The sequence below is a fragment of the Taudactylus pleione genome, unplaced genomic scaffold (assembly GCF_031769625.1).
Source record: "Taudactylus pleione unplaced genomic scaffold, aTauple2 ptg000309l, whole genome shotgun sequence".
NCBI lineage: Eukaryota > Metazoa > Chordata > Amphibia > Anura > Myobatrachidae > Taudactylus > Taudactylus pleione.
This window is the reverse complement of record NW_028284710.1, coordinates 8,101,550-8,124,942: the sequence shown is the minus strand read 5'-3', so window position 1 is coordinate 8,124,942 and position 23,393 is coordinate 8,101,550. Positions and strand designations below refer to the sequence as shown.

At 42.4% G+C, this 23,393-nt stretch overlaps 1 protein-coding gene and 1 long non-coding RNA gene across 5 annotated transcripts in view; one reads left to right on the top strand and one right to left on the bottom strand.

Annotated features, from left to right (window-relative positions):
• RECK (reversion inducing cysteine rich protein with kazal motifs) overlaps positions 1-23,393 on the bottom strand; it is a 255,837-nt gene that overhangs the window by 172,237 nt on the left and 60,207 nt on the right. For all 3 annotated transcript variants that reach the window (XM_088442336.1, XM_088442338.1, XM_088442337.1), the window contains exons 2-3: positions 18,421-18,479; positions 8,261-8,335 (exon numbers count right to left, since the gene is read on the bottom strand). In XM_088442336.1, coding sequence (XP_088298462.1) covers positions 8,261-8,335; positions 18,421-18,479 — 134 coding nt within the window. The remainder of the gene's footprint in view (positions 1-8,260; positions 8,336-18,420; positions 18,480-23,393) is intronic.
• The window catches only part of LOC148511400 (uncharacterized), a 72,220-nt gene that overhangs the window by 44,460 nt on the left and 4,367 nt on the right, over positions 1-23,393 (top strand). The gene's annotated exons all lie outside the window — the stretch shown is intronic.

Here is a 23,393-nt window from a genome sequence, read left to right as displayed (position 1 = left end):
AGTTTTAAAAAAAAGTAGCTGAGTTTATGGCCTTGTCCCCGGGAACATCTACAATATGTGTTGGGGATTTCAATAATGTTTTGGACCAGGCTCTGGATAGAAGGGGTACGACTCAGAAAAGTCCTTCACCACAAGGCAACAGGTTTTTGTCATATGTGGCTGGGTTGGGTTTGGTCGATGCGTGGAGGAAAAAATACCCTACTGTAAAACAGTTTTTCTGTTTTTCACACTCTCATCTCACGTTCTCCCGGATTGACCTGGCACTCCTCACGCGGGATATGTTGCCTAGAATTAAATCTGTGTGCTATGAGACCAGGGGAATCTCAGACCATTCTCCATTGACACTTAGCCTAGATCTGGGATGTCAAAGGGGCCAATCATTTTGGAAACTTAATTCATTTTGGTTGACCCATATGGGGGTGGGCTCTGATTTGGAAGAAATGTGGAAGGAATATTTTGAAATTAATGGTGGTACGGCCCCAGTTCAGGTAGTATGGGATACTTTTAAGTCTTTCCTTAGGGGGACTTTGATTAAACGTGTTGCTGATTTAAGGTCATTTTTACAAAAAAAGGAATTGGAGTTGCAGGCTTCCTGCCAATCACTGGAGCTCACTTACCTAGCTGATGGATTAGAATCATCCAAGGATGCATGGCTGTCTGCGCAGAGGGCATGGAATGATTGTTTGACAGATAAGACTCGATATAAATTTTTATTCAACTCACATTCTAGATATGCAACAGGTGATAGACCTGGTAGTTATTTGGCCAATTTAGCAAGATTAGAACGTCCTTCTATAACTGTAGTAGAGATTGTGGGTCCAAGGGGCATAACCTATGATCAAACACCAGATATTACACAGGAGTTTGTTAGGTATTATCAGCGGCTCTACAGTTCGGGCATGTCATATAGTAATGAGGAAATGCAACATTATTTTACAGATATAGTTTTACCTCAACTGTCCCCTGAGGCAAAAGTTTTCCTGGATTCCCCTTTGACTGCGGAGGAAATTGGCATAGCTATAAGATCCTTCCAAAACGGCAAGGCCCCGGGGGTTAGACGGGATTCCTTTGGAATTATATAAAAAACATAGCCAGTTTTATGTGCCTCGCCTACTCGAGCTATTTAATCAATTGTATGAATGTAAGTCTCTCCCTCAATCCATGTCAGAAGCCCTTATAATAGTGTTACCAAAGCCGGGAAAAGACCCTAAACAGACGGTCATACCGGCCTATTTCTCTCCTCCCTACAGACATTAAAATCCTTGCTAAAGTCCTGGCCATTAGGTTAAATCAAGTGATTTCCCAGTTGATACATCCAGACCAGATTGGATTTATGCCAGAAAAATCAACTTCGCTTAATCTTCAACGCCTTTTTACCCAACTGCAGATTTCACATGAGGATCCCTCTTCTAAAATAATTGTGTCATTAGATGCCGCTAAGGCGTTTGACTCTGTGGAGTGGCCTTTCTTGTGGGAGACAATGAGAGGCTTTGGGATAGGCTCTGGCTTCATTAAATGGGTTAAATTGCTATACTCGGCGCCTGTGGCTAGGGTATCAGTTAATGGTTTTATCTCATCCTCTTTCCCTCTTTCGAGGGGTACACGGCAGGGCTGCCCCTTGTCACCCATTCTATTTGCTATGGCCATTGAGTCTTTGGCCTGTTTGATTAGGGCTAGTCCTGCTGTTCATGGATTTTCCATGGGAAACAGATCAGATAAAATAGCATTATATGCTGACAATATCCTGCTCTTTATCTCAGAATACGACACTTCCATGCCTAATGCCCTTGCAATTATTAACTCCTTTGGAAAGTATTCGAGTCTGTCGATAAATTGGGACAAATCATGTATACTCCCCATTAGAGGAGCGTGCCCTGTTGTTCCGCTTATATCCCTCCCATTAAGATGTGTAGACTCGTTCAAATATCTAGGTATATGGATAACTAATGATCCTCATAGTTATATGCCATTAAATATTAAGCCGCAAATAGAATATTTAAGATCCCAGGTGGCTACATGGGGAAAACTGCCATTAACACTCACTGGCAGAGTAAACCTTGTAAAAATGGCTTTACAACCAAAACTCCTTTATGCGTTGCAACACTCCCCAATATACCTCCCTCAGAGTGTGTTCAGACAAATAGATGGATTGTTATCCTCTTTGATTTGGGTTAACCGTAGAGCCCGTATTCAATTGAATACACTTACTAGGTCACGGGATGCTGGGGGACTGGCGTTACCCCATTTTAAGTTTTATTATTATGCAACGCTATTGGCGCAATTGTGGATATGGATACAGGGTATGGAGGCGGATGGATTACCGACTCTTCTGGTGGGACAGTAATCCCGGGGACATACTCCACTCCAAATACTACTTAGTGGCAACCTGAGGGGTGTTAGAGCTCCATTGGTTAGGCAGGCAGTCTTGATTTGGAGGCAGGTCAGGCAGATTTCCCAGGGCCAGGGATGGGATCCTGATACTCCCTTACTTAATACCAAGGGACTTGAGGAGCTTGCCTCGCTGCAGGTAGACAGGGTCTGGGGGAAATGGCGGGTGAACACACTTGGACAACTATATGCGTCTGGGGTGTTTAAGACATTTGAACAGTTGCAAAATGAGTTTAATGTTCCAAAACAATATTTTTATAGATATCTCCAGCTTTGTCATGCTATAGATGCACAATTTGTGGATGCCCCCCCAATGATCAGGGATTCCCCTGTAAAAATTTTATTACTGGGTGCTGAACCAAGGCACTTAGTGTCTGCTATGTATGCAGCTTTAATGCGAGAGCATCACGATAAGGATTTACCATCCATTAGGCAAAAATGGGAAGCTGAACTTGGACTATTGCCAGCCGATGTGTGGAAATCAGCCCTGGGTAGTCCGAGAGTAGCTACTACAACAGTTCGGTTTCAGCAAATTCAACTGTTCCTGCTACATAGAATATATCTAACGCCAGATCGCTTATTTAAATTCGGTGGTAGATCTGATTCAAAATGCCCAAAATGTAACTCCCCTAATGGTAATTTTTGGCACCTAATATGGTCATGCTCTATTATAAGTTCTTTTTGGGAAGAGGTTAATTGTATATTGACATCCACTGGTGTTCCTAGGGATATGCTAACACCTATGGTATGTACACTGGCTGTTATTGACGAGGATACATTAGATAAACATTTTGTACAATATGTTGTTAATTTATGTATGCTCGCAAAGGTTTGCATAGCTAGAACATGGTTGGCCCCTGAGGGTCCAACGATAGGACAATGGGTAGCACTGGTAAATGAGTTCTTGACACACGAGAATTTGTGTATTTAGCCAGGAAGGCTGAGAAGAAATTTTATCATGTTTGGGGCAGATGGCTGGACTCGCCATATGGGAAGAGACAGGAAGAGAATAGCTTTGATCATGTGCGTATAACCAATAGGGATAGAGATGTGCACAGTACTTAGGCCCTCATTCAGAGCCGCTCGTTAGCGGCAGTACGCTCGTTCCGAGCGATGTTTGCACATCTGCGCATGCGTACGGATTTTAGTACGCATGCGCGAACCAGTCAGTGCGGCCGAAAATCGTTGGTACGCAATATAGCGAGGGCCTGCTATTTTGAGTGACAGAATGAGGCGTATGTGGGTGGTAACAGGGGAAGGTGCTTGAAAACGGGGAGTGGAGATCCGATCGCAGGCGTGCTTAAAGGTCAAAACGGGCGTTTTAAGGGAGTGCATAATTAATACAGCAGCGTCATTGACCACGTCACTGGGTTATTTTATAGCCAGAACTGCTCGCAAATTTGTGGTAGCAAAAACCAACCACAAGAATAGCGAGCAGTTCATACGCTGGTCGATGTACTCGATTAATCTAATAAATAGCGGACATGACGTATGGTGCGAGCGGCCAGGGGGCATTTTTAACAAATAAACGAGCGTATGTTTTGCACGCTCGTTCAGACTTAGAGGTGTGAACAGACTGCAATGTGCGTACGGATCATTTGAATAGCCACCCCTTGTTTTTGAACGAACGAACGCAAATAGCGTACGGCTCTGAATGAGGGCCTTAGTTTCTTTGTAATAATTGTAATGCAGCCGAAAGGATGAATATGTGTATTGTATTACATGTTGGTATGAGGAGGTTGTAGAAATGCTTCAGTTTAGGTATGTAATGTATAGACGAGAGGTATGCCATAATTGTGAATCTGTGGTGTAATATGCCCTGTATGCTTTATATTATGTTATTGGATATGATTAATGTAAGAGGCCACACAAGATTGTTTATTGTGATGTACTTTATTATTGTACTTGTTTTGTTTTCTGTTTTCTGTTCTTCTTTTGCTTTTTCTTGAAAATAAATAAAAACTATTAAATAAAAAAAAAAAAAAAAAAGAGGTTTCCTCTGATATAGTCTAAAAGGTACATATCTATAGTTTCTCTGGTAGGAAGTTTGTTAATTGCTCCTCTTAGACAAATGTCTATTTAATTATACAGCTGTGGTAGAACCACTGTAAAGAGCACCACTAGTAGATAAATCCTTTAGTGCTCCTTATGATCCTGGGATCTAAGCCTCCGTCCCTATAGAGCCTCTTTGCTGCCACTAGGGATATCTGTGTCTGTGTGAGTGCCAGGTATTAATTACTCACAGCCTGACCAGCACGGCTGATGCCGTCCATCTGACACTGGAGCTGCCTCGCCTCTCAGTCTCTGGCTCTCATTGGCTGCATGCCGGACCGCCTCCCAATCAGCGGCATATTGCAGTGGTGATTGATGGCCCTGCAGCAGCTGAGCTCATAGCTGTGCGCCGGCTCAGCTCGCAACAAGCGCCGCCGGGCAACAGCACTACTGCCTCCTCCTGCAGGGAACGCCCCCATCGGCGCGGGTCCCTCCGCTCCTCTCCGCCGCCGGGACTACCTGCTGTGACGCCGCCTCTCCTGCCAGACAGGGTGAGTACTGCTGTCTCACCTTCTTCCCCAGCTCTGGCTGGGCTCCCTCTCCGGCTCTGCCCCCCTTCGCCCAGCAGCTCATCACCGCTCACTGGCTGCACGGGTCACAGGAGGGCAGGCACTGGAGGGAGGGATCAGCAGACTCACTCTTGGCTGCTGCTAACAGCTGTTACATCCTCCCCCTCACCGGATCCTCTTTTCCTGGCAGGAACCAATTTACTAACACCAATATTACTCCGCCCCTTTTCCTCCAGTGCATCTAACTGTAGCACATCCTCACCACAGAGATAAAAAAGTACCACATAAATTGATATGTTAATACATTAAATACATATATCATGAATTGTGACTATACATATATATATTTTACCTCATAAATTGTACATTTATAAATATTACATAGATTTATAAGTACAGTTCTTAGTTTAACCCTCAACCAGGGTTACATTATTGTCTGCCAGGCTAAAAGTTGCCAGCCAGCCCCTGCTGCTTCTGCCCCTGCACAGATGAGGGGGCATGGCTTCTGCTGATCTTGGACAGAGGGAGGGGTGGAACAGGGAGATGGCTGGGGGAGGGGGGAGCAGGAAGATGGCTGGGGGAAGGGGGAGCAGGGAGATGGCTGCTGGTGCTAAAACTGTGTATTCACACATAGTGAAAACATAAACATATACATTGTGTAACCCCCTTTACTCTCTAAAAGGGATACTGGGTTACTAACACCTTTGTTACTCCTAATGTACCCACCCTTAGCATTCCTCTAAGTGGTGTATGGCAGATCTCTGTGACGCTCACTGATCTGACGGTCACTTCAAACCTCTCTATATTATATAACAGCCACTGCAACGCTCCCTGGTCTGCCTGTCACTGCGAACCTCTCTGAATTATATAACAGTCACTGTGACGCTCCCTGATCTGCCTGTCACTGCGAACCTCTCTGATTTATATGGCACATCTCTGCGACGCTCTCTGATCTGACAGTCACTTCAACCTCTCTGCATTATATGGCACATCTCTGCAATGCTTCCTGATCTGACGGTCACTGAAAGCCTCTCTGTATTATATGGCAGTCTCTGCAATGCTCTCTGGTCTGGCGATCACTGAGAACCTCTCTGTATTATATGGCAGTCTCTGCAACGCTTCCTGATCTGAAGGTCACTTCAAACCTCTCTGTATTAGATGGCACATCTCTGCGACGCTCTCTGATCTGACGGTCACTTCAACCTCTCTGCATTATATGGCACATCACTGCAACTCTCCCTGATCTGGCTGTCACTGCGAACCTCTCTGTATTATATGGCACATCTCTGCGACACTCTCTGATCTGATGGTTACTTCAAACCTATCTACATTATATAGCAGTCACTGTGATGCTCCCTGATCTGGCTGTCACTGCAAACCTCTCTGTATTATATGGCACATCTCTGCGACGCTCTCTGATCTGACGGTCACTTCAACCTCTCTACATTATATGGCACATCTCTGCGACGCTTCCTGATCTGATGGTCACTGCGAGCCTCTCTGTATTATATGGCAGTCTCTGCGATGCTCTCTGATCTGGCGATCACTGAGAACCTCTCTGTATTATATGGCAGTCTCTGCGATGCTCTCTTATCTGGCTGTCACTGTGAACCTTTCTACATTATCTGGTAGCCTCTGGTTTCTGGTTTGGGATGGGGCTGGTCGTAGTACTTGTTTATAGCTCTTTGACATAACACTTTTTTATACATTTCATTGACTATTTAAAGCAGACCCACATTAAGGAAACCTTACCTACAGAGGCTATTATCATTTGTCTTTTCCCCATTGCAATGCACTGGTGGAAAAACAGGGCCACTTACTTGTGTCTGCCAGGCTAAAAGTAGCCAGCCAGCCCCTGCTGCCTCTGCCACTGCACAGATGAGGGGGCATGGCTTCTGCTGATCTTGGGCCGAGGGAGGGGGGGGGGAGCAGGGAGATGGCTGGGGGAAGGGGGAGCAGGAAGATGGCTGCTGGTGCTAAAACTGTGTATTCACACATAGTGAAAACATAACCATATACATTGTAATAAACAAAAAAAAACTGTAAAGGAGAGGCATTGGGACCAGAAAGGGGAAGTGCCAGTAGAGGAAAGAGGAGGAGTCATAATTAATCATTAAATAGCCCCCCCTAAAAAAACAGTCTAGATCTGCCCCTGCATGGGATATGGAAGCAGAAAACCTACCAGAGTGCACATGTTAACACTACGACATCTCACACAGCACCTCACCTGGGCTCACGAGTAATGGACACGGTTGTGTCCATTACTCCGATAATTTACAAGATGGCAATTTACAGAACTTCTGTGTTAACCCTGACCATGTTTGTTGATGTTCCTTTGGCTTCCAAGTGTTCTGAACATCCAGTACTTATTCTAGTCCAGGTTATTACGTACTACCTCCAAAAAGTCCACTGAAGTACAGAATTAATACCTCTAATCACAGCTGCTGAAACTCATGTGACTTCCAGCCACTGGGATTCATTCACAATGCAAACAACAAATCAGTGGTAAAGTCTATTACAGAATAATCTGGCCGAGCATGATTAATCCCAGTAGCTGCCGTTGCACAAACAGACTTTGCATTGGTACAAGAAATCCAATTGCTCTTTGCTCAGCTGACTGTTAAATATACTTGCCTAGATAAACTGCAAGGTACTCTGCCTTTACCAGCAACTGCAGGTGCGTTACTTATTCAAAGTCATGTGGTAACAGAACCTAAGGTAAAATTACCAGGAGTTTGGATTGTACCAAGTGCAGTATTTGTGGAAGCCAAACGGATATCAACAAATTTGTAGCATGATTTGCAGTATGTAAGAGTGTTCTGCATATAATTTATTATCCGAACTCAGTTGTTTCAGGACATCTGGGGCCTGATTCTGAGCCGCATGCCAAGCCGATATGCACGCAGTTTCCCTATGCGCATGTTTCCCAATTGTTACTGCACCGAGATGTAAAACAAATTTGGATGCAGGAGTGTGGTTTTTAGTGTACGTTGCTGGATGGTAACAGGGGGTGGCTAGGCCGTTGCAGAGGAGACGCTGATATCAGCTGCATCTGAAGACACACAACCGCTACCACAGTACACCATACTCAGAGAAACTGCACCTGCATAGAGTTGGTGCAAGCTTTGATGGTGCATGCAATGGACTTCTGCAGATGCAGATGACTCAGGATCAGGCCCCTGATGTAGACCAATTATAAACAGTGTTAGAATACATGTTAAAGATTAAATCTATCGGAAGTTCTTCAACAACAGAAAAATATAGAAATTTCTTCACGTCACAAATACAGTACTAACAATGAGACCATTTACCATTGATGATGGACAATAATCTGGTGCCCTTTGCAGCAAATGTTTCTGCTGAGACTCACTTTTTGATGTCAAAATCTACAAAAACAAAAAGAAAACTGAATTTTCAATTTTAATTCACACATTTTTAAGGACAGTCTTATTATTCATTATTTCATGTGGTTATATATGTGCAGCTAAATTAATGCTTATATTTTCATACTTTAGTGCCGGTCATTTCCACTTTCCTGCCTCAGTTTTTACAACAAGATTATACAGTTTAGCAGAAATTAAATTGACTTCTAATTTTTACTCCCTGGGAAATGGCCCGGAGGGAGTTGCAGTTGATTACTGAGGGGGTGGGGTTAATATGACATGATTCTCAGAGAATCATTTCCCACCCATTTTAACTGGAAGTGGGTGGGATGCTGGAGGGTCACCTACTCTTCTGGGACACCCCAATATTCAGTAGTATCCATTTTATTTTTGGTGTCCGCACTTTACAAGTGTTTCCTGCCCTGGTTTTACATTATGGCAGGGGGACTCCACGCTGTGTGTCTCCCTGCTGTAGTATAAGCCTTCTAGCTGGTTCAGCCCAATGCTGTTTATTGGAAAATAGGGGGGACCTCACACAGATTTTTCCCTCTATTTTCGTGTACCAGCTCTTGCTGAGAAGTCCAGATCATAGTAATCTGTGCAGTGCTTCTCCAAAACTCGCCTGCCACTTCTCCCAAAATCGCCTGTTTGGGCAGCATTGCCATAGTTTTTGCTAGTTCTTTGGTCGGTTTTAAAAACCAACCGTTTTTAAAGTCTCCAGTTTCTATGTGTCAAATTATTGATTGTTTGTTGTTCTGAAGTTGGATTTTTGGCTGGTTTTGTGTCTGTTTTAAATAAGTAGTAAATCTCCGATATGCAAACTAGATGGAAAATTTCACAAAAGTCCAGAAATTGACCTTTAGTAATAAGTGTTTTAACTGTTGGAAGATGAGAGGATGATTACAGATAATTTTACAACAAGAAAAGAGAAAAAGAAATCTATATTATGTGCACTTTTAGTATATTTTTTTTATTTGTTTTTCTTAATTACAACTAACTTAACCAAAATAAATAAAATTAACCATGGTTAAAATCTATATAGTTATTATGGGTAACAAAACCACTAACACATCAACTATAAATGTAATAGCCTCAAATATAATAGCCACAACCTTAATGACTATAAATATTGTGATTGTAAATATGAGTGTACTTTACTGATTAGAAGTGCATTGATTATAAATGTGTTTACTACAATTATAATAACTATAAGCATATTAACTATAGGTGTAGTATGTATAATTGTACTAACTAATTATATAATGGCAATAATAGTGAATATGAATAACTTATTATATATCATTACTAAACCATATATATTGTGTATGTATATATAATAACTACATATATACTAATTTAAATACAACCTTTATATGCTTAATAATTATAAACAACCAAATTACAACCAAAATATATAATTCATGAAAACATATATACTTGCAGACATTAAAAAAAAATTCTATTCCCATGTAAAATGCAATAGCTGTCTCATTTTACAATATACATTTTGTGCCTATACATAGCATCACTTATATATACAAAAACAAGGAAAGAGAAAGGATGAAAGAAACAAAAACAAAAAACAATTAAATGGCTCTTATCATAACTTAAATACACAAGAAAGCCATATACTATTATGTACATCTAATAATTGGTAAATGTTTGCCTAGAGATAAACTACTATGAAATATTCCTTATTTCTTTATGATGAGGCAAATCTGGACTCCAGGTATCTATCCCAAATCTGATTAAATAAAATTTTCACCTTACGTATTATATAAACGTGTCTTTGATGCTTTACAGTAAGGCGAATCAAAGACAATCAGACAAACTTTCGGTCCCTCGGAAGCTATCCATAAACGAGCAATAGACACTTTAGCTGAGGCACAAATATTTATTATAAACTATTTACTATTTTATTAACAAGATTTCCCTTGATCGTTCCCAAACAATATGCTACTGGTGTATTACATTAGGAATTCCCAGTTCGAATAAAACAGACTAACCCATTCCCAGAATTAACAAACTAATTCACACTCCCACAATAAATGCCTAAATGACCCCTCCTCTTTGTGGCATTTAGGACATCAATCAGTAGAGCAGCATCGATATCTAACTAAATGAACCGGAGTAAGATACATACGATGTAAAACTATTGAATTTCTTGAAATCTAATAGATGTTGTAGAAACCTTAGGAGACTTCAATGCCTCTCAGCCCGTCTCATCTTTAATAGGACCCAAATCCTCTTCCCACTGACATTGAAGTCTAGGTAGATTTTCGGTTGGTGAAAGGATAGTAAAAACGAATAAGAGTATGATAAAAGCTTACAGAGGCCGAGAGTCAGCAAAAATGTCTTTAATAAATAAGAAATTAAAATGGGGTGAATTTGAAAACTGTGTTGACAAGGCATATCTAAGCTGCAAATATTGATAGAAATACTCTGATGGTAAGTAATATTTCTGTCTAAGCTGATCAAATGAAAAGAACTGAGTTATCGTACAACTAACCTATTGTAGAAATGCCCACAGACTACCAGACTAAGTTAGGCTGTAAACTAGGGATGTGCGCCGAACCATTTTTGCCGGATTTGGATTTGGTTCTAATTCGTCGTCCGGCTTTGGATTTGTCAAACTGCGGTGACTGGCTGTGGATTTGGATTTGGATTTGGATTTTTTGCCAAAATTGGCAAAAAAAGCTAAAATTACATAAATTGGGCTTTTTTTTCTTCCTAGAGTGTTATTTACCTCAATAACATTAATTTCCAGTCATTTACAGTCAATTTAGACTACCTCACAGCTTAAATTATTGTTTTCACCATTATTGGCCAAAGGTTGCAGTGAGCTGACTGGTGACCAAGCATCAGAGCAGCAGCGCAGTGGCACAGACACCACAGTTTAAAGCACATCTATGAAACTATGCCACACAGCAGTGGCAGAAATGAAAGGTAGTGCTAGATGGAATTGTCCTTGGGCCCTCCCACCCACCCTTTATGTTGGATCTTAAAAAGGACATGCACACTTTAACAAACGAAGCATTTCAGCGACAGGTACTGCCACTTTGTGGCTGAAGTGCTTGGTTTGTTTGGGCCCGACAAAATAATCTTCTAATCTACTAAAGGCAACAGGTCTACAGTGGCATGATGTCACCATCATTGCCATCCTCACCCTCATCAGTGTGTACATCAACCGATTCCTCACACAATATCAGTTCATCCCCGCTGGAATCCACCATTACAGAAGTATCTGTACTGTGACGTGATTGGTGGGAAAGGTTTTCCTCGTGAAATTTCCAGTTCATTTTAATGAACATCATTTTTTCTACATTTTGTGGAAGTAGCCTCCTTCGTCGTTCGCTCACAAGGTTCCCGGCTGTACTGAAAACTCTCTCCGAGTACACACTGGAAGGTGGGCAGCTTAAATAATGCAAAGCCAGTTTATACAAGGGTCTCCAAATTGCCTTTTTTTTCTTCCAATATTCAAAGGGACTCTGTGACATGTCTACGTGTACGGTGTCCTGAAAATAATCCTCCACCATTCTTTGGATGGTAATCGTATTATATGGAGTTGCGGTAGAGGTGTCACTGGTGTTGGGCAAATCTTTTAGACCCGACCAGATGTCAAAATGTTGACTTGACTTATCTGCATCACCATTGGGTCTTTTGGAAAAGGTGCATTTTTTTCTGGCTGCTGCTGGAGAAACCGAAAGAGGAGACGTCATCGTAGTGCCATGTGTCACTTCAGCTGCCAACTTGCTCACCAGGAGCGCTTTGGTTCTTTTAAGATCTGGGTCAGTTGTAAAGAAAGACACAGCATATGACTTGAAGCTAGGATCAAGAATGGTTGCTAAAATATAATGATCAGATTTCAAGATCTTGGCCACCCGTGGATCCTGGCGAAGCGAACAAAGGACTTGATCTATCAGTCCAGCATACTTTGCGGAATCACTTTGTTTAATATCATCCTTCAATTTCTCCAGCTGCTTTTCCAAAAGCGAAATCAGGGGAATCACCTTACTCAGGCTAGCAGTGTCAGCACTCACTTCACAAGTGGCAACTTCAAATGGTTTGAGCACCTTGCACAAGACAGAAAGTACTCTCCACTGTGCTGGGGTAAGGTACATACCCCCTCCTCTCCCAATGTCATGGCTTGTCGTATAGCTATGGATGGCTTTTTGCTGCTCCTCCATCCACTTCTTGCTTCAGTTGATGGCAGGGCAAATTAAACTGCTCTTGCAGGTGCTGCATTCTCCTGCACGCTGTTGCGGAATGCCGAAAATGTCCCGAAATTTTTCGGGCCACAGACAGCATCTCCTGCACGCCCCTGTCATTTTTTAAAAAACCCTGCACCACTAAGTTTATTGTGTGAGCAAAACAGGGGATGTGTTGGAATTCACCCAGCTGTAATGCTTTCACTATATTTGTAGCATTGTCAGAAATCACAAATCCCGAGGAGAGTCCAAGTGGGGTAAGCCATGTTTCTATGACATCTCTTAGTTTTTCTAAGAGGTTGTCAGCGGTATGCCTCTTATTGAATCCGGTGATGCACAGAGTTTCCTGCCTCTGAATGAGCTGGTGTTGTTTGTTAGATACTGCTGCTGCTGAAGGCGATTCACCCACCCAGTGGGCCGTCACAGTCATGTAATCTTTAGTTTGTCCACTACCGCTTGTCCACATATCTGTGGTTAAGTGGACAGTGGGTACAATAGCATTTTGCAGACCAATAATTAGATTCTGTTTAACGTCCTGGTACAGCCGAGGAATGGCTTTTCGGGTAAAATGAATCCGAGATGGAATTTGGTACCGGGGACACATGACCTCAATTAGCTGTGTAAATCCCACTGCATTAATTGAGGATATTGGACGCAGATCTAATATTAGCATAGCTGTTATGGCGTCAGTGATCCGCTGTGCGACAGGGTGAGAGCTGTCATACTTGCTTCCCCTTGCAAGAGATTCTTTAACAGTCAATTGTTTTTTTGGTATACTACTAGTAGTCTTCTTGGTCCACTTCTGGGATGAAGATCCACCAGCAGCAGCAGCAGCAGGCCTAGCGCTCAAAGATTCAGTTTCTTCTGAGGTGTCCTGGAAATTGGAGGAGTCACCGTGACTTAGCACTAACAAATTGGATGTTGTACTACCACTGATCATTCCTGAGGATATTGAGGAGGAAGGTGTTGTTGGCGGAGATTGCAGGTGCTGGGATTTAGTAGAGAGAAGGCATCTAGCTAATGCTGGACTGCTTGTTGTTATTTTTTTTGCAGTAGTTTCTGTTATCAAACACCTGTCATGAGCTCGCTGCAGATGATGTAATAGCGCAGAGGTTCCTAGATGCTTAACGTCCCTACCTCTACTAACTGTGGTCTCACAGAGGCTACAAATGGCTTGATAAACGTTGTCAGGGTTTGGGTAAAAGTAATTCCACACAAAAGATGTGGATTTGTTGGTTCTATGCCCAGGCATGGCAATGGCCTTCTTATCTTGGCCAAGAGCTGCTTCCACTGGTGCCTGACTTATACAAATGATATCCTCATCCTCAACATCCTCATTAGTGCCAGCGTCAGCTGCACATATATTCCTCTCATCCTCTTGCAATTCCACGGTGGCATCCTCAATTTCTATGTCCTCGGCAATACTGCTCATCCCCACAACTACAGATGGAAAAGAAACTGTGGAGGGCGGCTTACACATAGAAATGCCACTCGTGGACCCACTTAGACTCTCCTCAGGGATTTCTGACATTTGTGTTTCAAAAAACACAGTTTGTTCTACTGCCTTAATGGTTTTAAATTTTTTCACACTTCTATAGTCTGATTGAAAAGGTCTTTTATCATCACGAGAGGCACAAGATGCCTCACTGACAGTTGCAGAACCACCACTCAGAAATAAAGGGCAAAGCCTGAGTCTTTCCTTGCCGCTACGTGTGGTGAATGGCATGTTGCCAATTTTCTGTTTCTCTGCAATAGTAGTAATCTTTAGAGGTTTTTTTTTTGTCTTTACCCCTGTGAAATCTACATTTTTTGATTTCAGGTTCCCTAAGTTTTTAAAGCCTCTACGCCCTTGAGTATCAGCTTTAGATGAAAGTGACGGACTTCCAGCCGCTGCAATGCTAGCATTTACATGTTGTTTCTGCTCTCCTCTTGTTCATTCTCGTGATCCATATTACTTTATCACTATGAACTGGAGTCACGGAGCTTGTATACACACAGTGGGCTATGCCCTTTCACGGAGCTTGTATAATAGACACAGTGGGCTATGCCCTGTCACGGAGCTTGTATAATACTGTGGGCTTATGCCCTGTCACGGAGCTTGTATACACACAGTGGGCTATGCCCTTTCACGGAGCTTGTATAATAGACACAGTGGGCTTATGCCCTGTCACGGAGCTTGTATAATACACTCAGTGGGCTATGCCCTGTCACGGAGCTTGTATAATAGACACAGTGGGCTATGCCCTGTCACGGAGCTTGTATAATACTCAGTGGGCTTATGCCCTGTCACAGAGCTTGTATAATAGACACAGTGGGCTTATGCTCTGTCACGGAGCTTGTATACACTCAGTGGGCTTATGCCCTGTCGCGGAGCTTGTATAAAACACTCAGTGGGCTATGCCCTGTCACGGAGCTTGTATACACTCAGTGGGCTAAGCCCAGTCACGGAGCTTGTATAATACACTCAGTGGGCTATGCCCTGTCAGTTGTCAGTCACGGAGCTTGTATAATACAGTGAGTACACATACACACAGTGGGCTTATTATGCCCAGTCACGGAGCACACACAAAGGGCTTATGCCCAGTAAAGTCACAGAGCGGCAAGAATACTGCCTACTCTAATCTATCTAACACTAGCACAGACAGCGCACTACCTAACTACGCGCCACATGCGAAATGGCGCCGACTGCCGGGCGCCGCGCCTTTTTATAGAGGCCGAACGTCACCCGGCTCTCGCAAGAATCCGACGCCGGACAGGTGACGTTCGGCCTCGAGGTGGAATCCGAGTCAGGCGGGAACTTGCGTTCGGGTGGACTCGGATTCCACCTGTTCGGAGCGGTTCGGATTCCTCAGAATCCGAACCGCTCATCACTACTGTAAACCAGCCAGTTCGGTCAATATACTCAAGCTACTCAAGGAAGTATCAGGGTCTAATCCTGGAGCTTCTATCATGCCGGAGACCTGCCTCCAAATTTGAATTGCTTGTTTTAATAAGGACGGGCAGTACCCGGCAGATGTAACATTTCAGCTGCATAATAATAGTATTTAAAATTCTGCAATGCAAGACCTCTGGCAGATCTAGTCCTAGTAAAAGTATCTAAACTAATATGAGAACGAAACCAGTGAAGAAAGGAGACTATTTTGTTTCCTAAATATACCAGCAGAAAAAACACAGGAAAATGTACAAGTATGTATAAAAGCTTGGGTTGAAGGACTTTTTATTAAATTGACCCGACTCATAACTGTAAGGGAGAGTCGGCTCCACACCCTAATTTTATCCTTAACATAAATTTTAAAAAAGGGTTTATATTAAGGGAAACAAAATCACTAGGTGTGTTTGTTATCCAAATACATAAATATATAAAACACTCTACCCAACAAAGAGGAAGAGAGACTAAAAGGTTAACCAAGTTGCTACATCTAAGTGGAATAATATATGACTTATCCCAGTTAATTTTTAGGCCATAGTAAACTCCAAATACATCTATGATGTGAAGAGCTGCTGGTAGTCCAATTACATAATTAGATAAAAACAATAATAAGTCGTCAGCATATAAAGCCACCCTTTCTTCACTTCCAGCCACTCGCACACCTATAATGTCTGAATGAGACCGTAGGATTCTGCACATGCCAGTGGCTCCATCGCCAAAGCAAATAAAGACGGAGACAATGTGCACCCCTGGTGCGTGCCCCGGGCCAGTGAAAAAAGGGGGAGAAATAGAACCATTCACAAACAATCTGGCACTCGGCCTGTAGTATAATAATTGTACCCAGGGCTATTTTTCTGGAAAAATAGGTTCAGGAACTGTGGGTGGAGTTACTGTGGGTGGAGCTGAAGAAAAACAATTATATATGTAAATATATACATTATATATATATATATATATATATATATATATATATAAAGTATTTAGAAAAGAAGGCACTTAAGTTTTATTTTAAAGTCCCATTTATCTTATGGCCCAGGACAGTTAATGAGAGGTTCAGGAACTGAGGGGGTCATTCAGACCCGGTCGTTAGCGCCGATGCGCTCGGACCGGGTCGATGGCCCCCCACAGAGCATGCGCACGACGGCGACGGCGCCGTCGTGCGCATGCGTGAGACCCGCTACGACCGACGGCGCCGGTCGTAGCGGGTCTCAATCCAAAGGGGGCAAGCTGTCGATTTTGATTGACAGCTTGCCTCGTTTGGAAGGCGGGCCGGGGGGGTGGCAGCCCAAACTGTTTGGGGGAGGCCCCACTGACATCACTAGTGATGTCAGTGGAGAGCTTCCGGCTCAGACAGAGCCAGAAGCTCTCCGGGGCTTATGACAAGGGAGACCCTACCCTAGGGTCTCGTCGTAAGCCCCGACGGTCGCGATGGTCTCTGACCATCGCGACCATCACCGGAGCGGTCGTTAGAGCTGTGGGTGTTAACCCACAGCCTAACGACCGCAACAGAGGCGGGCGGTCAGGATTCAAGTGGCCGCCCAGTGTCTGAGCGACCGCTTGCATCCTCCGACCGCCTCTGAATGAGGCCCTGAGTCCCTACTGAAAAATAGCACTTGATTGTACCCATTTCCGGTATATTGGGACAAATCCGAATTGACGCATGACCTCCCACAGGAAGTGCCACTCCACGGAGCCGATGCCTTACCCGCATCCAATGGCACTATAACCGATTAGGACTCCTCCCCATGGGATATCTGCAAGTGAGTATATAACCGATGGATGTTAACTGCGGTCGACATACCTGACATAGACCGGTCCTGATGTATCACTGATGTTATAACTTTATTTAAACGGATAGCCAAGATTGTAGCTAAAATCTTTATGTCTGTGGAAAGTAATGACATAGGACGGTAGGAATCCAAAAGATTGGGATTTTTCCCTGGTTTGGGCAGAACGATAATAATTGCCTCTAACATGGATAAAGGAAGGCAGCCCTCTTCAAAGATCATATTGAATATTTCTAACAATTTCGGAAAAAAAATTTTGCCGTGCTTTTTACATACCTCAATAGGAATTCTTTCTTCTACTAAAATGTAACTTTTAATAATAGATTCTTAAAATCATCTAGATAAACAGCAGCAAAATATTAGTTAAAATGAAGTAATAAAGGCCTTGTTAAAGCTAAAAGGGCTCAATTTATTATCATTATTTTTACTAAAATAAAGTGAAAAAGGGTGTTTTCACACCCTTTTCACATTATTTTAGTTTCACCTAAAGTTACTAAAGGGCAATTGGAGTAGAATTCGTAAAATTCTACTCCAATTGCTAGACCGAGTAGTTATTATTACATACAGTTCTAATTTATGAGTTATTTCCAATTATTATTTCCAATTTTTATATGCCATACAAACTGTACCTGACCCTGCTATTATAATATATTATGTACCCATCAGGAGCTATATGAGCATATGAATTCAAACAAGCATAGTCACCACATACTTTATGCTAATTCTTATAATAGATCTATTTTTATAAATTCATGAGATCAATTGCTAAGGGAGCTCAATTAGATATTTTATAAATGAGCACAACAAATCCCTATTCTTTTCGTGGAGATATATTAAAAGCTAATTTTTAATTATACAAATCATTTATGTACAAAAGAGTGCCCCACGAAGGAATAACTATACTGATGATTGGTTTTTCCAATTATTGATACTTTTTTATATAAAATTAATCTGTCTATACTGTATGTTCCAGTAGTACGGAATACAAATAGTTTGCTCCATTGGTGGAGGGGATGATGTAAATGATTAAATATTCTCTGTAATATAGACTCTATATAATAAAGATACTAATAATTATACAACAAAACTAAAATATCTCCTCTAGTTCTATTAAACAAACATATTTCCTAATAAGTTAATTAATACTATAAAATCAGTGCTTACCTGTTCACAAACATCACGGCACATTAAGTTATCCTTCGCCTGGTAGCAGCATGAGGCATCTATAAAAAAAAAAAATAATAATACTCAAGACTAATGTCTGTATAAATAAAAAATCAATGTATCAATTATATGTAAAAAATCCCAGTAGTTCTTAAAAGAAAAAGTTACTTACAAAAATTGAAACAATTATTACATTTGATTAAATATGTGTACTGTATGTTGTTTCAATGTATTAGCCCTGGGCTGCTAACGTCGCTAAAGTATTTCACTACCAGCCTATGACACTAGGGATGCGACCTGTCCAAAGCCAGGGTTGCCGACTTTCTGGCTGCCCCTCCTGGCTAGAATCACGTCACCGCCCCCCCCCTCCTGTGCTGCGGGGGATTCTCTTATAACCACGTGGGGGGAGGGGTCAGCAGCTGCCAGGAGGCTTGCCTGCCTTTCCGGGAGGCTTGGTGCGGCACACAATTTTCAGGAGGGTAGGCAAGTATGCCAAAGCCTCTGGTGAAGACCACAGTGAATTAGACTCCAGGATTCCGCTCCTGGTAGTGCCAATCAGAGCTGATAAAATCAGAATCCAAATCTACTAAGTTTTGTGAAATTTAGTGTAAAGCTGGCTATACACTGCACAAAAATGGTGCAAATCAGCGATTAAATAATCTGACCTGACCGATTGTTCACAGTTTGAAAAGCGGTCTTGATGGTTTGTTTTTTTTGAAGCCTGTCGGATCCAGCCGACGGTTGTTCAGCCAACTTCATGTTGTGAATGGAGATTACCTAAACACTGTACATCGTGCAGTTTATGAAGGTGCTTTGATTATTGGCAGGGCCAGACTAAAAATAGGGAAGGGAAGCTTAAGCTCAAGGCTCCTCATTAAAATAGAACCCTAGCATCTGCTGTGCTGCTGTAGACACAAAAAAAATTTTCATGGTACAATAGCCTGCCAGTGGCTATCTGAGGCCACGTCCTCTTGACTGTGGGCTGTGAAACTTGGCAGATCAAACACCGGCATAAATGATTATTACACATGGCAGTGCAGTGGAACACTTTGTGACATCACAACATGTGACATCACTTAGATGCCGACCCACCTAAAGCAGCCATGTCTGACCGACCAGTGAGTCCAGCCACAGCTCCATGAATGTACACAGAGTCCACTATTGCATACAGAGGTGCTAGCATTATAAGAAAACCATGGGCATTCCAAGGTGGTTTCCGGGAGGTCGCCTAAAGTGTGCGTTAAAAAGGCTGTTTCATGGGAGTCTCACTGGCATGTCAGTGACTGCAGCTGCAGCCACATTTAGCCGGAGTTGAGAAGAGGACACTGCGCCAGCCATAGTCTGGTGCAAGTGTAGATAGTGGACGCGATCGTGCTGCGTATACCTGCTTGATGACGAAGTGTTTAGAACTGAGCTCAGAGGTCTGGGGCTGGTGCGGGGGAGCCCCAGGCACTTTAAAAAAAAATAACCCTTTGTTTAAACCTTTAAACACCAAAGCCTGCACAGATCACACTGATCTGTGCAGTGCTTCAGACAAAAACGCCGCTCACAGGCATTGAGCTCCAGTTTTGATTTTGTGCATTGAGCTCCAGTTTTGGTATGATTTTGATCGATTTGACAAACCCAATATTAGTAAGTCCATGACTTTTATTTGTGTCCATGTAAATGATACGATTTCTGTTCTGATGGTGTGTTGAGCCAAATTGGTGTTTCACCTGTGTAGTGTTCACTCTAGGTCCAGCGGCAGGCAGGGTGCCAGACCTAGAGTAAGGGTACTTCTGCGCGTGCCCGACAAGAGAGCGTGGCCACCGAAAACGGGGCGTGTCTTTATGATGCGTCCCCTTTTCTTCATTCTTGGGGGCGTGCCCGCACTTACGGACATGCCATTTTCCCCACCCACGGGACAGAACCCGCCGACTGTTCAGCGGGGCGCCGCGCTGGAGGCCAGGGTGCTTTCTGCCCTTAAGAAATGAGGCAGGGCGCGGCGCCCCGCTGAACCAGCCTAGCGGGAATGCTACCTGCGATTTACCCCCAAGAAAATGTAAGCATGGTCACAAAGCAGTATATAGTGGCATAACAAAAGGCAATACACATACAATATGCACAATGGTGAAAAGAAAGTGTATGCACAGCTGTATGCAAAATCTTACATCTAATCAAATGCCATGTTTCATTAAATCTGAGGTGAAAAAATATTACCTACAAAATGTAATAGATTAAAAATAAATAAAACATTGACTGTGGCTTGTCGTAATGTTTTGACCTCCTTACATATGATTTATTATTCCTTTATTTATGATCTCAAAACTTTATTGCCTTGTTTGAAATGAATTACTGTAAACCAAAATACATCATTGTTTTCACACAAAAAATGGTCTCCATGGAGAAGCTGTCAGAAGGAAACATTTTTTATGGCTTCATCACAAAAGTCAATTGCTAAAGTCAGCAAAAAATTACATATACTGTATTTAAGCCAGAACATTTTTGAAGGAAAATGCTGCGGTTTGATGAAACCACAATGTTATTTTTTGGTTACAGCTACAATATTTGGAGGGGGAAAAACATGTAAAACATTTGCAGAAAAGAACACCTTGCCAACCATCTATTGTGCTTCAGAGTTCAGTAGCAAAATATGTACTGTCCAGGTGGAAAACAGAATCCATTGAAATAATGGAAGCTAATGTCCCAGTGTTAGTGAAGAGATAAAAGTTGAAAAGATACTGTTTATGTTAGCGAGACAATGATCTAAAAAAGCATACCTCAAAATCAGCTGTGAAGTAGTTACATACAGTCAGGTGCATAAATATTGGGACATTGACAGAATTTTCATATTTTGGACTCTATTCACCACCACAATGGCTTTGAAATGAAACAAACAAGATGTGCTGTAACTTCAGACTTTCAGATTTAATTTGAGGGTAAATACATCCAAATCAGGTGAACGGTGTAGGAATTACAACGGTTTCTATATGTGCCTCCCACTTTTTAAGGGGCCAAAAGTAATGGGACTATCAACTCAAAAGCTATTTCATGGACAGGTGTGGGCTATTCCCTCGTTATTTCATTATCAATTAAGCAGGTAAAAAGTCTGGAGTTGATTCTAGGTGTGACATTTGCATTTGGAATTAGTTGCTGTCGACTCTCAATATGAGATCCAAAGAGCTGTCACTATCAGTGAAGCAAGCCATCATTAGGCTGAAAAATCAAAACAAACCCATCAGAGAGATAGCAAAAACATTAGGTGTGGCCAAATCAATTGTTTGGAACATTCTTAAAAAGAAAGAATGCACCGGAGAGTTCAGCAACACCAAAAGACCCAGAAGACCACGGAAAACAACTGTGGTGGATGACAGAAGAATTATTTGCCTGGTGAAGAAAAACTCCTTCACAACAGTTGGCCAAATCAAAAACACTCTCCAGGAGGTAGGTGTATATGTGTCAAAGTCAACAATCAAGAGAAGACTTCACAAGAGTGAATATAGAGGGTTCACCACAAGATGTAAACCATTGGTGAGCCACAAAAACAGGAAGACCAGATTAGACTTTGCCAAACAACATCTAAAAAAGCCATTACAGTTCTGGAACAACATCCTATGGACAGATGAGACAAAGATCAACTTGTACCAGAGTGATGGGAAGAGAAGAGTATGGAGAAGGAAAGGAACTGCTCATGATCCAAAACATACCACCTCATCAGTGAAGCATGTGGTGGTAGTGTCATGGCATGGGCATGTATGGCTGCCAATGGAACTGGTTCCGTTGTATTTATTGATGATGTGACTGCTGACAAAAGCAGCAGAATGAATTCTGAAGTGTTTCAGGCAATATTATATGCTCATATTCAGTCAAATGCTTCAGAACTCATTGGACGGCGCTTCACAGTGCAGATGGACAATGACCCGAAGCATACTGCAAAAGCAACCAAAGAGTTTTTAAGGCTAAAAAGTGGAATGTTATGCAATGGCCAAGTCAATCCCCTGATCTGAATCCGATTGAGCATGCATTTCACTTGATGAAGACAAAACTGAAGGGAAAATGTACCAAGAACAAGCAGGAACTGAAGACATTTGCAGTAGAGGCCTGGCAGAGCATCACCAGGGTTGAAACCCAGCGTCTGGTGATGTCTATGCTTTCCAGACTTCAGGCTGTAATTGCCTACAAAGGATTTGCAACAAAGTATTACAAAGTGAAAGTTAGATTTAGGATTGATTAGTTCAGGGGTCTTCAAACTTGGCCCTCCAGATGCTGTGGAACTACACATCCCAGCATGCACTGCACATAGTTTTAGCATGCTGTTATATCAAAAAGGTGGCAGTGCATGCTGGGATGTGTAGTTCCACAGCAGCTGGAGGGCCAAGTTTGAAGACCCCTGGTTTAGTTTGTCCCATTACTTTTGGCCCCTTAAAAAGTGGGAGGCACATATAGAAACCGTTGTAATTCCTACACCGTTCACCTGATTTGGATGTAATTACCCTCAAATTAAATCTGAAAGTCTGAAGTTAAAGCACATCTTGTTTGTTTCATTTCAAAGCCATTGTGGTGGTGAATAGAGGCCAAAATATGAAAATTCTGTCAATGTCCCAATATTTATGCACCTGACTGTAGATGAAAGTTTAGGTTTTAGAATAGGTGTCACAGTCCCCTGATTTAAACATTAATGCAATGCAGTAGAAAGGCACTTCTGTGCCTTGGGCTTGTCTCCCTGCCCCATTCACCTCATACAAGTGACATCATGATGGTAAAAGAAGAGGATGCAGTAAGCAGGAAGTTGGGCAATAGGCACTAGTTTAAGATGCACCAAGGGCCTATCCAGGCACCTCACAAGCCGTACACAAGAGCCACCCGAGCAGTGTCACCAAAAACAGCCGCAAGTTGGGATGGGCTTTGCTGCTCGGAGCCCATAGGTTGTAGACCTCTAAGTTAGCACATGTTAAAAGTGGTGGTGTGGGATGTTGAGATGTGTGTGCTATTGG